The sequence below is a fragment of the Rhinolophus ferrumequinum genome, chromosome 3, assembly GCF_004115265.2.
Source record: "Rhinolophus ferrumequinum isolate MPI-CBG mRhiFer1 chromosome 3, mRhiFer1_v1.p, whole genome shotgun sequence".
In the NCBI taxonomy this organism is placed as follows: Eukaryota; Metazoa; Chordata; class Mammalia; order Chiroptera; family Rhinolophidae; genus Rhinolophus; species Rhinolophus ferrumequinum.
Genome location: NC_046286.1, coordinates 62,890,753 through 62,908,409, shown reverse-complemented (window position 1 = coordinate 62,908,409; position 17,657 = coordinate 62,890,753). Strand labels below are relative to the sequence as shown.

The 17,657-nt window shown below is 38.7% G+C and overlaps 1 protein-coding gene and 1 pseudogene across 1 annotated transcript in view; one reads left to right on the top strand and one right to left on the bottom strand.

Moving 5' to 3' along the window:
* CDK19 (cyclin dependent kinase 19) overlaps window positions 1-15,506 on the top strand; it is a 130,065-nt gene extending 114,559 nt beyond the window's left edge. Inside the window, exons 7-13 of the mRNA XM_033097548.1 lie at window positions 356-499; window positions 666-735; window positions 5,384-5,456; window positions 5,871-5,968; window positions 7,425-7,503; window positions 8,189-8,455; window positions 11,107-15,506. Of these exons, the coding sequence (XP_032953439.1) occupies window positions 356-499; window positions 666-735; window positions 5,384-5,456; window positions 5,871-5,968; window positions 7,425-7,503; window positions 8,189-8,455; window positions 11,107-11,238 (863 nt within the window). The 3' untranslated portion in view covers window positions 11,239-15,506. The remainder of the gene's footprint in view (window positions 1-355; window positions 500-665; window positions 736-5,383; window positions 5,457-5,870; window positions 5,969-7,424; window positions 7,504-8,188; window positions 8,456-11,106) is intronic.
* Window positions 1,377-1,468, bottom strand: LOC117020921 (uncharacterized; annotated as a pseudogene).
* Window positions 15,507-17,657: the final 2,151 nt, after the last annotated feature.

Here is a 17,657-nt window from a genome sequence, read left to right as displayed (position 1 = left end):
TTGAGTATTATGTCCTGTGTTTATTTGCTGAATGCTTTAGTAATTGAATCATTAATAGTGGTTAGAAAGGCTTTTGCCTAAATAGAAAGTAAAGTCGTTGCTTACCAAATTGAGTTTCACAAGCTGAGCTTCATCAGGAAATGTACAAGTAAATGCTGTTTTCTTTGGCTTTTAGTGTTTTGTGTGATGATCAGCTATTCATGTCTCCTGTATATGTTTACTTAATGCACATGTACTTTGCATATTGCTTCACTGAAAAGTGGTTTTATCCATAGGTTGTGATTATACCCTGGAGTTATGACCAAAGAAATCCGATAAATGTGTACAAAAACTATGTATTTTTCTTTCTTCATAGATATATGGGCGATAGGTTGCATATTCGCTGAATTGTTGACTTCGGAGCCTATTTTTCACTGTCGCCAGGAAGATATAAAAACAAGCAACCCCTTTCATCATGATCAGCTAGATAGGATATTTAGTGTCATGGGGTTTCCTGCAGGTACTTTATTTTCCTTCTCAAAATATTTGAGTCATATTTCAAAATCATTCCTTTTCAAAAACATGTTTTAAGTGTTTTCATATATATTTTTAAACTAAAATAACCAGGAGATTTTTGATAAAAGTAGCACACTATTTCCTATAACAATATTCAATTGTTTTTAAAGATAAAGACTGGGAAGATATTAGAAAGATGCCAGAATACCCCACACTTCAGAAAGACTTTAGAAGAACAACGTAAGTAATTCCTTATTAACCACAAGGAGTAACTTCAGTGGGAACTATTTAAATTAATCCTTTAAAAAACCAGGTGTAGATTATTATTTAAAGCAGAAACTTAGATTATACTATATTAATTATACCTGTGATTTAAAAAAGTTATTCCACATGTTGTTCACATATATGCTAGGAGTAGACTGCAGTATTTAAAAACTTGTAAGAATTTAAGGGTCAATAGATAGTTTAAATGTCTCTTCTGTTTTAGCATAATAAAGGGCTCAGTTCAAGGCCACAGCTGATTTTATTTTGATTTGAGTAATGACTGGTGACTGAAATGCTGGGCTAGCAACCAAGAAGGATGGCAGAAGGAAGAACATGTGGCTTGGGATCTGAGTAACTGGTGGGGACATGTACATCGAATGGAAATGAGAGGAGAGGGAAGGAGATGGCATGGGAAGAGTTTGTTACAAATATGCATGCCTAGAGGAAAAGTTTGAAGAGGTTCTCTTTTGGGTACCTTAATGGAAAATTTTCAGGACAGGATGGCTTATAGGAACAAAACCAGACATCACAAAGAAAAGTAGAGAATGGCACTAGTTATTTTTGGCCCGTCTGTTACACAGTCCTTGGTAGGGTCCTTTGCCTCTACCCATCTATTAAAAAAACCACAAACTATGGTTCGATGCTCGTTGTTAGACTCAAGTGCCTCTTCCATCCTTGTCAAGGGGAGGGCTAATCTTTCATACAACACCTATCCATCTCTTAAAGACAGCACTGATATTGATCAAGGTTTTCTCTTCTTACTCTAGACATTTTCCCAGGCAGTCTCCATAATTCTGATGGCCACAATTTACCAGCAATTAGGCCGATAACTCCCAATTTATATATCCTACTCAGATCTCTTCCAAGTTTCAGACCCATTTATCTAATTGCCTTTTGGAATCCCTACTTGAATGTTCCCTGATTACTTCAAATTAAATGTCCAAAAATGAACTCATCATTTATCCTCCTAAACCTCTCCTCCTGCTCTGTTTCCTATCTTATATGTCTGATATCTTATGATACTACTCAGTGTATATGATTTACCTAATTGTTGAATCCAAAGTCATGAGAGATACCTGATCCTTCTTCTGTCTCCTTCTCCCATTTAAACCCCCTGCCCGCCCCCGGGGTCCAAACAGTTAGTATATCTAGTCAGTTCTTTGTTCTGAGTATCCTTTGAATCTTTGTATTTCTCTCCATTGATCCTGCCACTATTAAAGTGCAGACCACCGCTCTCTCACCTAGAATCCTGCAGTGGCCTCCTACCTCCCATCTTCATTCCCACTCACTGTTTTTACTGCAGTCATTGCTAATAAGTAAATTGAGTGTCAGTCTTCTAGTTGTTAAGTCACATTGCTCTCAATTCTTTAACACAGCTGACAAGTCCTTGGCTTGTCACCAAATTCATCTCCTAAACCACGCTCCATTTTGCATTCTATACCTAGATGTTGTGAACTTCTTGAAGAACCTCAAATGCCCTGAGCTTTCTTTGTCCTCTGGATTTTTACACATGCTTTTCCCTCAGTTTGGGATGTACTTTCCTCCCTCGCATTTCATCAGAGTAACTCCTCGTCCTCTTTATCCTTTCTGCTTATCCTTTAGGTCTTGGCTTGGGCATTCACTTGCCGGATGAGTCCTCACCTGACCTTCCAGGTCTGAGTTAGACGCTCCCTCTCGGCACTGTTACCGCATCCTCTGCTGCTTCCCTCAGCTCTGATTACCTGGCATTACAGTTAGCTTTTGAATACTTACCTGCCTTTCCCTCTAGATAGTATGGGTATGTGTATTCTACACATCATTTTATGCATCCCCAGGGCCTGGTACATAATACATGCTCATTAGTTACTTGTCAAATGGGTATTCAATGAAAGTGGTTCCAGTAATTAAAGATACTCTAATAATATCTTTATAAAAGATGGAGAAAATTAATGAAGGCACTTAACATTTAACTTCATATTTAAAGATCAAAGGAATTTTTTTTTACAAAAAATGATAGTATTTACAACAACCAGAAATAAAAGGGGAGACATTTCAAAAGATAAGTGAAATTCAGTTAGAAAAAGAACAGGAAAAGTTTAGAGATAAGAGCCCATACTTCCTAAGCAAACAATTCTACCCACACAAAAGCAGACGACTGATACATAAGACAAAATGAGATTTTTTTAAAAATCAGCTAAATCTAATATAATACATACACATCATTGAAGTAAAATATAATAAAGAAAGAATTCCAGAAAATATTATTTCAAATGGCATAAAAGGTAAAAGGATAATTTGTTTTCACATCAGATAAAAAGAAAAGAACCCCAAAACTTACTCTCAAAGTGAATCGTGAAGGATAACAATAGATGTTTCTATATTCTTTCTAAAGTGTCAGCACTTATTAGCTCATTAGAAGGCAAGGTCAAAATAGAATTAAAAGCAAATCATTAAGTTGACTTTAAAGATTGAATGTTTGAATAAATATGGTCTGATAAAATGCCTCAATGAATATAAGGAGTTTGAATTGCTTTGAAAACCATTCCGCTCCTAAACTATTGCAAATATGGAAGAGGATAATTCAGAAAATGACAAACAGTTCAGCTTAGCTGTAATACTAGAAAAGATAAGAAGAAACTACCATGGGGACTGAGCAATAGGATTGCTCAGGTTCAAAATTTTTTTATTATAGAAACAAGTAACCTGGAATCTGATGTTAACTCAGTTGATTCGACATAGAAACCAAAAACACATAGACCGACTCCATTTCTACATAAAGTTTAAAGTTTCTTCCCATTACCAAACTTAGTGGCTACCTTGGCATAAAAATATTCCTGGCATTGGAGGGAAAAAAATTTTTTTTCACACATGGCAAAGATTTTTTAAATGAAAATACCCAGTGCTGGCAAAGGTATAATAAAACGGGCGCTCTTACTTGTATGCTACTGGTGAGAATGAAGATTTCTCAAACTTTAATGTCCCTACAGATCACCTGGGGGCCTTGGGATGTGGCCTGAGAATCTGCATTTCTCATGCAGGCTCTCAGGTGCCCATGCTACAGATCTGAGACCCAGGTTTGTATAGCAAGGCTCTAGAACACATAAAAATACTCTGAAATGTACATACTCTTTGCTCTAATAATTCCAAGAATTTATTCTGTGAAAGCAGTCAGGGCAGCCACATGTAGTTAATTGAGCACTTACTATGTGTCAGGGATGACGCTAAGCCCCTTCCCTACATTTTTTCATATGATCCTCATAACAACGCTGTAAGGTAGGTCTAATTATAATGCTCATTTTTCAGATGAGGAATCTAAACCTTTCGTAGGGGTTGAGCAACTGCCCAAGATCACACAACTGGTAAATGACTGAGTCAGGTCTGGTAGGGCTCTTAGAATGTCACCTGCTCTGCAGTATTGTCTCCCTACAATGTGTACCAGATTTACCTCCAAGGACCTGCATTTCATAACTGTTGTCAAACAAACAATATTAGTAACAATAGGAGATACACAACCACTGCAGATAATAAATTTAAAGAGCATTTGACAAGGAAAAATGTTTATGAAACAATATTAAGTGAAAAAAGTTGGAACAATTTATGCAGTCTGATCCCAATTTTATAAAAACAAAACAAAAATCCCTTAGTCTTTGTATCATTCATACCTATATGTGTGTATATATAAAAATGCCAAAAGAAAATTATCAAAATCTTGACAGTGGTTCTTTATCATTGAATGGCTTGATTATAAGTGGTTTTAATTTTCTTCTTTATACTTTTCTATATTTTCTAAATTTTCTACCATGAACACATATTACCTATTTTTAACCTTTTTAATTTCAAATGTTTCATATATAAGAAAGAAAATACATGATGAAAATATGATGTGTAGTCTGTTTAGAATAATGAAATGAATACCCATCGACTCACCTCTCAACCAAAGAAATATAACATTGCTAAGATTAGTGAAGTACTCTTTGTACCCTCCCTTCCTGCTCACATCCCTCCCAAAGGGTAGCCACGATTTTGAATTTGTATTTATCATTCCTCATTTTTCATTATAGTTTTACTGCATATGTATGTATCTCTAAATAAACTATTGTTCAGTTTGTCTTTGAACTTTCTATATAAACAGTATCATATTGTTCTGCAATTTGCTTTTCTTCCTCATTCAACCTCTGTATTCATTTCTACTATTGTTAACATTCCATTCTGTGAATACATAACAATTTAATTACCCATTCTTTAGTAGATAGACATTTGGGTTGTTTACAGTTTTTTCTGTTACAAAAATGTTGCCAAGAACATTTTTTTGTCCATGTATCCTGATATACATATGCAAAAATCTCTCTTTAGACTAGAGTATGTACCTAGGAAAGAAATTGCTGGGTAATAAGATATTCACATTTTCAACTTTAATGGTTAATGCATAATTTCCAAAGTGATTGTAACAGTGTAAACTGTGCAGTGTGTAACAGTTCCTGTTTCTTCACACATTTACCAGTATTTGGTTATGTGTTCCTTTTTAATCAGAAAACACAGTGGCATAAACACGTACCTTATAGGAAAACCAATCTTGGAGCTTTCCGTTAAAAACCATAAATGGTGTGAGTGTTTGCAGTGATGTGTGATTGTTATGTCCTTACAGGTACGCCAACAGTAGCCTCATAAAGTACATGGAAAAACACAAGGTGAAGCCTGACAGCAAAGTGTTCCTCTTGGTAAGTGCATCTCCCAGACTGGGAAGTCAGATCCTTAGCACGGCTCTTAAAGCCTCATCCCATGTTCCCCTGAATTATCCCAGCTATTCCTTCTCTTCAGAAAGAAGAGAAATCAGTGCATGTTGGGGCAAAATTAAATATTTTTCTTTTAAGATGTCACCCTTGACTTCTAGCCTTATATTTTTTTTCCCAATGATTTATCTGCAGAAAAAGAATTAAATTCTAAAAGGGCTTTAATGCTAATGATTTCTGCCAGTTTCATATACTCGTAAATGTGTATAGTGTACCAGTTGTGCAGGGAGCTTTACAAAATGTCATTTGATATTAGTCCTGTTAGACATTAATACAAAAGTCAAAACACTGACTCGTGAACAACCTTTTCATGTGCTGTCCATTTCTTACGTGTTGCTCTAGCTTCAGAAACTCCTCACTATGGATCCGACCAAGAGAATTACCTCAGAGCAGGCTCTGCAGGACCCCTATTTTCAGGAGGACCCCTTGCCAACATTAGAGTATGTACCCTATCTTTTCTGTGTCCTTTGCTCCAGGTTGAGGATGTCGGGTGGTAGTTAAAAGCAAGAGAGCGCTTGTTACCGAAGTATTGTACTGTCTTCATTAATACTACCTTGGAGAAAAGATACTCAAGAGAAAGGGCCTGTATTTTGAAATAGGCAAAGCTGTAGAGAGTAGTGAATGAAAGCAAGTAGTTTAGGAATGACCATTAATCAGTTTTACAGATAAAAACATAGCTGAGAACAGATGGGACTTTTATAGATCAGTCAGCTAGAACAGTTTAAAACTAACAGTAGGAAACTGAGAGTTTCACATTCAGTGTGCCCGCTGCACTAGCCAACCCCTCTGTGTCCCTATCCTTCTTATATCCACATGGATAAACTGTGCTTGGATTTATTCGAGGTGCAGCTTTTCTTGAGAAAAAAAGTTATTTTCATTGTTGAAGCAAATACAAACTCAATTATTTTTATTGCTGATAAAGTTTGTGTGGAGAAATTTCTATGTCATATATGTCTACTCACTTCACAGCAGTTAACATTTGTTATTGGACATGGCCACTAATGTGAAACTTCAGACAACAAATTGTGGGGTTTTTTTACGTTTTTTTTTTTTTTAATTTTTTAAATTTATTTATTTATTTATTTATAGTTTCAGGTCACAAAACAGGTCACACAAAAAAGTAACACTTAGACGTTTATCATTTATATCCCTCACACTGTGTTAACCCCCCCCCCATCCACTATCCCTCTGACATCGCACACAGCCATTACCTTTCCACTGTCTCTATTCCTAATGCTGTACTCCACTTCTTGTAAGCATATACATATAGATAGATAGATAGGTAGGTAGGTAGGTAGGTAGGTAGGTAGGTAGGTAGGTAGATAGATAGGTAGGTAGGTAGGTAGATAGATAGATAGATAGATAGATAGATAGATAGACAGACAGACAGACAGACAGACAGACTTGTAGTTGACATTCATTTTTGTTCAGCTTCAGGTGTACAGTGCAGTGATCAGGTATCTACACCATCCCTGAGGTGGTCTCTCTAATGAGACAAGTGTCCATCGGATACCCTACAAAATCTTTACAACATTATTAATTATATTCCCCAAATTAACTTTCCTATCCCGGTGGCAATCTTATGGTTACTGACTGTGCTTTCTAATCCCTTCACCTTCCCCCTTATCCCCAGCCCCCTCCCATCTAGCAACCCTCAGTTTTTCCTCTCTGTCTCCGAAACTGTTTCTGATTAGTTCATTCACTATTCTCTTCTTTAGATTCCATATCTTTAATGCTTAAATTCAGTTGTGTTGGGAGGCATCCAGCAAATACCAGCCACAAATGAAGACTAGGAAATAAGTTAAGAAAAAAAAGGTGGAATTTTAAGTTAACAAGGTCAGTGATATCGTAGATTTTAGGTCATGACAAGTATTCTTTCGTTTTAACGATTTTTAGTGTGTTTGCCGGCTGCCAGATTCCATACCCCAAACGAGAATTCCTAAATGAAGATGAACCTGAAGAGAAAGGTGATAAGGTATGAATGAACTGCGTGGTACATTTTCAGTTCCAGAGAGTAAGGGAGGCAAAAAGAGAACATAGGGAAGTTAATTTAATAATCCCTATGTATTTAACCGCCTTTTATTTCATTAAGTATGTAGTTATTTTATTGTGGTGTACTTTGAAATGTGAAATGTAGTAAGCTTACAGATAAATAACTTCCTGATCTGTTTGATCCCTGATTCTTCATTCTTGCTCTTGTTTTGTTCAGCATCATTACCATCACTCTATGCAGGCTGCTTTTCAAAGCATCATTCTGTCTTGATCATACTTGGAGATATAAGGCTCTTTCCCACACCCCTTGACTTTTCCAGAATCACTATTGAAAAGACTATTAGAACTGCTTTAATGAGTGCAGACCCATCTCCTATGTGTCTTGTGGTCTTCAGTGGGATGTCTGTTTCTGATTTGGAGGATTACTATGCAATCTAAGTGAACTTCAGAGAATGAGTCCCGTCAGGGCTCAGTACTTTGACCTTTGGGGGAGGCTGGATGCCCTGGCTGCTCCATTCTCCACTCAGTCCAGTCACTTTGGTGTCCCTCACAGGTCACAGCACAGGTTGGGTCAGCAGTCACGTGCGCATAGCAAGTAGTGAAAGAAATTTCCCATTACTATAGTTCCATACCAAGCTTGCTTGTTCTTTTTTTTTCTCCCTTACAAGAATCAGCAACAGCAACAGAACCAACATCAGCAGGCCACAGCCCCTCCACAGCAGGCAGCAGCCCCTCCACAGGCACCCCCGCCACAGCAGAACAGCACCCAGACCAACGGGACTGCGGGAGGGGCCGGGGCTGGGGCCGGGGGTGCCGGAGCAGGGCTACAGCACAGTCAGGACTCCGGCCTTAATCAGGTGCCTCCAAACAAGAAACCACGGCTGGGGCCTTCAGGCGCAAACTCAGGCGGGCCTGTCATGCCGTCAGATTATCAGGTACTCCCTGGAATTGTGTGCTTTTTAATGTTTGTGCATCTTGCGAAATAGGTCCTTTATAGAATGAAGAATTTAACTCTGAAGTTAAGATTGTACAAACTGTACAGTTCTGTTTCCAGAGCAAATATGAAAATGAAGATTTTTGCCAATTTTATGTAATTGCTAGGTATTTCTCTTTTGACTTGTTTATCCTGACACCATGAAGAGGGAAGGTGAGGCAGGCATCGCCCTCCTCAAAGAAAATTTCTCATTTTGCCCATACAGGTGCCTGTCAGCTTTGGGTCAGAAAAAAACATACCTAGATAAGCAATTGAAAAGGGAGAGGAGTGGTAGCTTATTTTGGACAAAAGAAGCTGTGTACTTGAGAAAGATGTGCTGTTATTGGGTGGAAATAATCAGTAAGTAGCCACATAAACATAGAAGAGAAAGGGATTAAGATTGAGTCTTCTCAAGGACAACTGTTAAATCTCACTAGGAATAATTTTGAGACTAGACAATACTTTTCGTTAAAAGTATTTTGATGAAAAGAAAATACGATTGTACTACTAGTTCAGGTAATTAAAGGGAAAATGTCTAAGGATTGGTATTTGGAGAGAGATTAAAAAAACTTATGAAAAAAAGAAAATACTTGTGAAAACTGCAGGGAATCTTGCAAAACAACAACAACAACAACCATTTTCAGGGTAACAACAAGCTAAGAAAAGATCTAAGAAGATGGGAAGAAAAACTTAAAAGTAAAAAGAAAAAAAGGATTAGAACCGTGTGGTCCCTCGGGGGACTGGTGGAGGGGGAGCAATTATGATAGAGATAATAGAAAACAAAACCACAGGCAAGGGAGCCATAAACTCACTGAGAGGAACTGGAATCAAGAGAAACATTAACAAGAAAGACATGAATAGCTGCCTAAACAGGCTTTAATTTTGAAAATCTCAACAAATGAATGTGTTTTCATGCAACTGCTTCTCTGAAAACTTCTCTTGGAAGGCTTCCTATAAGCAGAGGAGCGTAAGATAGCACTGCCATTTGGTTCCAGTTAAACTAATCAAGGTTTCAGTTTGATACACTAAAAACAGTAGGTCATGAACCTACTTGAATTTTATTATAAATTCAGTTTTCTCCCCTAACATTGGTTTATTCCTGTTATGTAAGCAATAAACCTTTACTACATACTACTGGCTCATCTTTGTGTCTCTGATTGTATTATATTAACCTGATCATAGTCGATTATGGGCAGATCACTTAACTACTATGTTTATTCCTTTCAAATCCAAGAGTTCTTCAAAATGCTTTTCTTGATCCATCCTGTGCTATTTACTTAAAAATGAAGCAGCGTATCTGTGAAATGGATAACTCTCTGAGCTATTTAGTTGGAAAGACGAGATGAGGTAGGGTGAGGAAGGCCGTTTGCGCCTATCTTCAGCTCTCCCATCATGTGTGCTCTTCTCAGTATGGGAAAGCTAGTGTGCTGTGTCTGCTCTGCCGAAGTGAAAGTAGTCATAGCCAGCCTCACAGTACAGGGCTTGTGAGTGGAAAGAACATTTTTCCATAATAAACTTCAAAATAAAACATAGTTAGAATGTGGAATTTTGAAAGGCTTCTTACACCAACACAACGAATCAGTTACGTAACTTAGGAAGGATCACAGCTGAGTCGTTTCTAACCGAGCCTATCTCATCATCCTGCTGTCTTGGGCCGGATACTGCAAGGGCAGGTTGGCAGCCTTGGCACATGAGGTGGGGACCTCGTTGATGTGTCCTTTCTTAAACCCCTAGTGCCACCTCAAAGTCATTTAAGTTTTAACTATAGGGAATAACTTTATTACTTACAGATATTCTTTCCCACTTTGCTCCCAGGAAGAACCAGCCTTCTAAGCATAGCCAAAGCCATTGGTTCCAGCGATGCTTATGTTTAACCAGGAACCATATTCTGTAGATGAATTTTCCTTTTACACATTTTTTCATATTTGCCCTGGGTGCTGTGAAGATGAATGTTTCATTTAAAGTAATAAAGCACACTGAATTGAAATGCATTTGTCTCTGCCTTCTCTTGAGGGCATCCTCATGTATGAAAATGTCTTTATTCTAAATATGACCTGAAGTTTGTAAAACCCACTGAGTGCTGCTGTGCCCTGCCCAGCCTTGCCTTGCTTTGTCACCTCTGTGGTGCTGCTGATGTCACTCTAGCCTCTGCCTCCAAAAACGCTTTCCTCTAAAAATGATTTCTTACTCACAGCTTTGTTACTTATGAGAAAATGAACAGACGTTAGAATACCATGGACTATGCCAAATTCATTATTCTTGTTTATAAATTGTGTAAATTATATATGCAGAGTAACTAACCAGAATTAGTATAAAGAGTAGAGGGTCAACATAAGTTTCCCCTCTGCCTTTTTAATTTTTTTTTTTTATTTTGGCCAATGTAGCTTAGCTCCTAAAGAAGTCCAGCCAAACTCTGTGCCTGCCATAATATGTGGCTACAGTGATGGCCGGCTGTGATTTCAAATAAGCAGAATATGAACAAACTAAGTTAGCTGTCAGCTGCCAAGGGTCTGCACCAGGCACCTCGGATGAAAACGGCTCCTTGCTCCCTCCCGTTGTGATCAGCATCTCTTCTCTTACCAGTGACTCCCTTTTCCTGTTTCCTTCTCCTAGCACTCCGGTTCTCGCCTGAATTACCAAAGCAGCGTGCAGGGATCCTCTCAGTCCCAGAGCACACTAGGCTACTCCTCCTCGTCTCAGCAGAGCACGCAGTACCACCCTTCCCACCAGGCCCACCGGTACTGACCGTACTGAAGGCCGCCACTGCCCAGAGCACAGGCTCCAGCAATGTGATGTCTGCATTGAGAAGAACCAAAAATGCAAACTGTGATGCTGTTTACAACTCGTCCACTTAGGAGGAAAACTAGATCCTGAGCATCTTGCAGGACCGACTGATGTCTCTTCTTTATTGACTTAAAGAAGGTTTTTGTGAAGTTTCCCCGGCACCCTTTCCCTGCATGTGTTCCATTGTGACTTCTCTGATAAAGCGTCTGATCTAATCCCAGCACTTAACTTCTGTAACCTTGAGCATTTTTTTGAAGGATTTCCTGGTGCACCTTTCTCACGCTGTAGCAATCACTATGATTTATCTTTTCAAAGCTCTTTTAATAGGATTTTAATGTTTTAGAATCAGGACTTCAGTGGTGTATGGTTTTGTACTTCATGAACGGACCTAGCAACGGAGGGAAAAATGCACCTTTTAAAGCACTACGTTGTTTTCACAGAATATAACTGTTTTGCTTATGGAAGTCTTAAACAGAAACTGTCACTGTCCCAAAGTACTTTACTATGGGGTTGTTATTTATCTAGTTTCAGGGAAGGTCTAACAAAAAGACAAGTGGTGGGACAGAGGGAACCTACAACCAAAAACAGCCGAGATCTTTGCAGTTACTACGCTTTACGCTATGAAGACCTGAAGTATGTGGTCATTTTTGTATAATCATTCATGTGGAACCTAGTTCCCAGAAGCATCTTATTCTGAGTAGTATTCAGTAATTAAGAATTATAAATTTAACTTTCATGTAGCTAAGTCTACCTTAAAAAGGGTTTCAAGAGCTTTGATGAACGACTGTCCTTTGGTGACCCGCACCGGAAAGCTGAAGGGAATATTAACTGCACTAGGATTTCTTTAAGGAGTAATGTTGATCAAAGGATGTATTACTTCCCTTTGAAGGAAAAGCTTTTAGTGTGTATTGTACATAAAGTTGGCTTCTCTAAAGAACTGTTGGTTTCTTCACAGGTGGGTCAGCTTGAGTAACTTTCTTACCTAATCAAGGGTACTCAAATAGAAGCCTGCAAATTAATCTGCTTTTAAAATAGAGAGCAGTGTTCTCCATTCATATTTGCATTAGGTATAGAGCAACTATTTTTAAAGCATGTTAAAAATTTAGGTTTTTTTCATTTTAAACTATGTATTGTGTATGCATAATTTTGCTGTTGTTAACTGAAACTTAATTCTCTCAAGAATCTTTTCATTGCACTGAATGCTTTCTTTTGCCCCTAGGAGAAAACTAATAATTGTGCCTAAAAATCTATGGGCAGATAGTGTATGACTATACTAGATAAAGTGCATATTTGCATTTCCATGATCTATGAATTAGAGGCTGGGTTCTTTCTCAGCCAGTGTAAGGAACCCCTCACTCCCAGAGTCACAAGGAAACGTAGACTTAGAGCGCCCATTGTAATGTAAGGGACAAGAAATCTGTGTTCTTCTGAATGCTACTAGCAGCACCAGCCTTGTTTAAATGTTTTGTTGAGCTAGAAGAAATAGCTGATTGTTGTATATGCAAGTTATAGGCATTTTTCTTTTTTACTATTCTTTGTGAACTTATCTACCTGGTTATGATACTCTGGGTCCATACACAAGTGACATAAGATTTCAGACAGAAGCCAGTATACATTTTGCACTATTGATGTGATACTGTAGCCAGCAAGGACCTTACTGATTTCAGCATAATAATGTTTATTAGTGATAAAGACTATATAGTGACACTCACCAACTGAAGGTGAAACAGTTGACATGCTCCATTGGAAGGAATTTCTGATAGTCTCCATGGTAATTTACCCCTTCCATTTTTTAAAATGAAAAATGAATAGCCCTCTGCATAATGTAGCTACATGTATGAAGTTCTATCCTGTGCCCTGAAGCCTCACTGTCCAGAGTCATTGGTTTTCAGATGCTCACTGCACCCTCACCACGTGCCCAGTGCCGTGCTGGATGGAAGATACAAAGGACAAGATGTACTTCTGTCACGTTGATCAGGAGCTTCTGATCAATTACATGGAAGGAAGCTCTCCTGGGGAGATTGGCTTATAAGTGAAACCATCCTAGAATATGAAGGTCCTTTTGTTTACTTCTAATTCCACTTGGATAGAGTTGCTATTCCAAATTCTGCTCTAACAGTGTTATGGAGAGATTTCTGTGTCTACCTTCCAGAAAGCCAGCGATGAAGTAGCAGAACAGGCATTAATGAGTATTTGAAATGTTCACAGCAGCCTTTGTACAATTGAGTGGCCTTTGGTAGGCAGAACACACTCTATTAAGTGGTTGCAGGAAATCAGAATGAAAAGAGAAGCTCTGTCCTACCCTGAAGGGGAACTTACATTGATTTAATAAAAGACATACCCCAAATCTGTGCATGAACCAAAATGCCATGCCCCTTAATACTTTATAAGCAACTTTGCTGTACAGTTCTTGTGATACGTGCTTACATGATCACAGAACTCCCCTGCGTTCCCTGAACATAGTGAATTTTACTGGCAGAACTGATAGAGAAACTGTAAGGGGATTTCATCAGTTGTTCCCAGTGCAGTGTTCTCCAGGATATAGCCAGCTATCCCCATCAAACTCATGACTGGGTTTCTGGTCACTGTGTTGGTACTGGCTTTTCCTCCCGTGTTCCTGCCTCAGAATTGGTGATGCCAATGGGTGCCCCTTACCCTCTGAAATACTTTGGTTTATAATTTCCTTTTCCCCGTAAAGGGGAACAAAGCCTTTAACACACTTACGGGCCCTGAAACTGTGGGACCTCAGAGGAGAACTGGGAAGCTTTTTGAGGTTAAAATTTACCTTTGTGTTCCCCAAATGACCACACTCCTCTTTGAAAACGTATTACTTTCATTCCCGGAACATGCAGGAAGGTCATCCCTTAGCATATGGGAACACCCAACCCAGCAGAGGTTACTAAGAGGAAGGAAGGAATCAAAGTGAAGGTTTTCTGCTCTCCACATTACAAATCAGTTTCGAGTTAGCTTTCTGTTGAGGTATGTGTGTGTGTGTGTGTGAAGAAAGGATTCTAGAGTTTCAGGTCAGCTGAGCTCAAGGGTAAGATAGCCTGGCGGCAGGGCCGACACGATGAGGCTGAAACAATCCTTGTGATGAAGTAGATCATGCAGTAACATACAAAAACCAAGGACATGTATATTTTTATATCTGTGTGGTTTTAAAACTTTAGTACTTAGAATTTTGATCTTCTGCACTACTCTTTTGCTCTTGTAAACATAATTTACATCTAAGAATGCAAAGGGACGACATTTACCTATGTGTTCACTGCCTCATTCCTGGTAAAGCGACTGTTAGTTGTATGCCTCTAAAATGACGCTGTTTCCTCTGCTAAAGGTGAAAGAAAAGAAAAAAAAATAGTTGGACAATAAGACTTGCAACTTAATCTGAATAAATTTATGTAGCAGAAACCATACAATGAAGGAAGAATTCTATGAAAATTGCAAACCCTAAACTCTGTCTATGATGATATCTTGATAGGGAATGGACGAAGGCAGTGAAATGGCAGTTAGAGTAAAGGAGGCTTCAAGGATTCAAGTATAAGTAATATTTTATATAAAATGTAGTTTAGGTCCCCATAATCTTCAAGAATAGTCACAAATATCATAAAGCAAAGTTCATTGTTCTAGGATTTTTGAAAAATATGTTGTACCTAAGGCCATATTTACTCTTCTATGCTATCACTGCAAAGGAGTGATATGTATGTATTATATGAAAAAAAAAAAAACCCTTAATGCACTGTTATCTCCTAAATATTTAGTAAATTAATACTATTTAATTTTTTTAAAGATTTGTCTGTGTAGACACTAAAAGTATTACACAAAACCTGGACGGAAGATGTCCTTTTTAACAACAATTTAAAGTACTTTTTATATATGTTATGTAGTACATCCTTTCTAAACTGCCTAGTTTGTATTTCCCATAATTTCTATTTGTGAAGTGTACCTGTCCTCGTCTCGCTTTTCAGTCATTTCCTGCACGCATCCCTCTTTCCGTAATTACAGAGATGACGGTTTGCTTTCCACACTCTGCTGCGCAGTGTGCGCTCAGAGCCGGCGGCACCCCGGCAAGGCCTGCTCCGTGGGGTGCAGGACAAGCTGCTGCTTTGGAGCCGAGTGTTTCCCGCTTTCGCATTGTCCTGGCATCCTTCTTGAAATGACTGTTAAAACTAAAATAAATTACATTGCATTTATTTTATATTCTTGGTTGTAATAAAATTCAATTGACTTTGTTTCTGTGTGGATTTTTTAGGTGGAGAAAAACTCTTGTTAGAAGTTTTCGTGTTAAAATTCAGTCTGTGTGCCTAGAAGCCCTGCAGATTACACTTGTCCCACAGCAATGCGAAGTCCCCTGTGAGTGGCCATATGCTATTTTGTTCAGGATTTTTATGATGTCACATAACCACAGAGGCAGGGCCCGCCAATACCTCCGAAGCAAAATTACAGTTTTTTAAACATCTCTAGGGGAAACATCCTTTTTTAAAAAAATGAAAATTACAATGATGTTTTAGAAAAAAGCAAATAGGCAGCATTTTGTGGGTAGAGTGACGCTGGGCGTTTTTCCTTTTATAAGAACGTTCTCTTATACCTGGCTGCCCCTTATAATTTACTTGATGAATCTTCTGTGGTTATTCCAACAATCAAAGGCATCATGGAGTGAACGGAAGAATATGTAAGTGACAAACACAAAACTTCCATTTATATTTAAAATAGACATTGCACATACCCAACTATTTCACTGCTTGGCACAGGTTGAATTTTCAAACTGTGCTGGCTGTAGGGTGGAGCTTGTCTTGTTCTTTGGCCACAGCTGCCTTTCTAACCAACCACCTGGGTAAGACAAAGTGGATGACTGCACAAACCCCTTGCCACTGTGGAGAATAAGTTGGAAGTACGGGTCTGTCTCCCTTGCCAAGTGTAAGTTCTTTGTGGACAGGGCCTGGGTTTTACTGCTCCTGCACTCCCGGCAGCTGGTACGCTGCCCAACACAGCAGATAATTCATATGGCAAGTCATTGGCATCCCTTGTCCACTGGCATAGAATTCCTGATCATTTAATGTGCCATATTTGTATATGGACAGGGATGAACAAATGTAATTTTGTTCCACAATTAGTGAAAATGCTAGAAATAGGCATCCACTTTCTTAAAATATTTTCAGCTGCAAAGTCGTAATAAAATCACACCCCAAAGGAACAGTCTAAATTGCATTTGAAAAAAAATTAAGCCATGTTTGCCACACTTGCTAATCTTTAGAAGCCATCTTTCATCTGGCTGCCTAGAGGAAGGCATGCTATAGCCTTGCACAGCATCGTTTTATCTAGCAGGCAGTAGGAAGCCAGCTTGGATAAGTAACACAAACCTAACAGGAAAATTTGTTCATTTGATCTAAATGAAAATATAATATGGGGAAAGATATGAAAATACTGACTTAAAGCATTAAAATGTATTTAGCACATTCCTTTTGCTTTTTCAGACATTTTCTGCTCAGACTTTTCCAGAAACGGCTGCTAAATTTTTCACACAAAGATGCTATTACGGACTGAAGGTGCCCCCGCCCACACACATATGCACACACACCTAAATTCTTATGTTGAAGCCTGTATCTCCAGTTTGGCTGCATTGGAGATGGGGCCTTTATGGACATAATTAAGGTTAAATGAGGTCTCAAGGGTGGGGCCCTGATCCAATAGGATTTGAGTCCTTGTAAGAAGGGAGCAGAGAGCTCTCTTCCCCTCTCCCCTGACCCCTCTCCCTCCTTTCTCCTCACTTCTCTCCCTTCCCTCCCTTCGTCTGTCTTCCTCCCTTCCTCCCCTTCTCTCCCTGCAGCCTCCCCACCATGTGAGGACACAGCAAGAAGGTGGCCAGACATCTATAAACCAGGAAGATAGCCTTCACTGGAAACAACCCTGCCAGACCTTCATCTTGGGACTTCCAGCCTCCAGAACTGTGAGAAAATAAATTTCTATTGTTTAAGCCACCCCGTCCGTAGTATTTGGTTATAGCAACCTGAGCAGAGTAATAAATTTTGGTACCAAGAAGTGAAGTGTTGCTGTAACAAGTACCTAAAAATATAGAAGGGGCTTTGGAACGGGGTAAGGAGTAGAGAGGTTAGAAGAGTTTTGATGTGCATGCTAGAACTATAAAATGTTAAAGACAATTTTAGTGAGGGGAGGACTCAGAAAGAAAAAGAGGTGAAGAGAAAGCTTTCATCTTGCTAGAGAATACACAAATAATCATGTGCAGAATGTCGGTAGAAATGGACACGAAAGACCATTCTAATGAGAGATCTCATGGAAATGAGGAACAGGTAATTGGAAACGAGAAAAGGCAATCCTTGTTACACAGTGGCAAAGAACTTGGCTGAATTGTGTTGTGTTTTCTG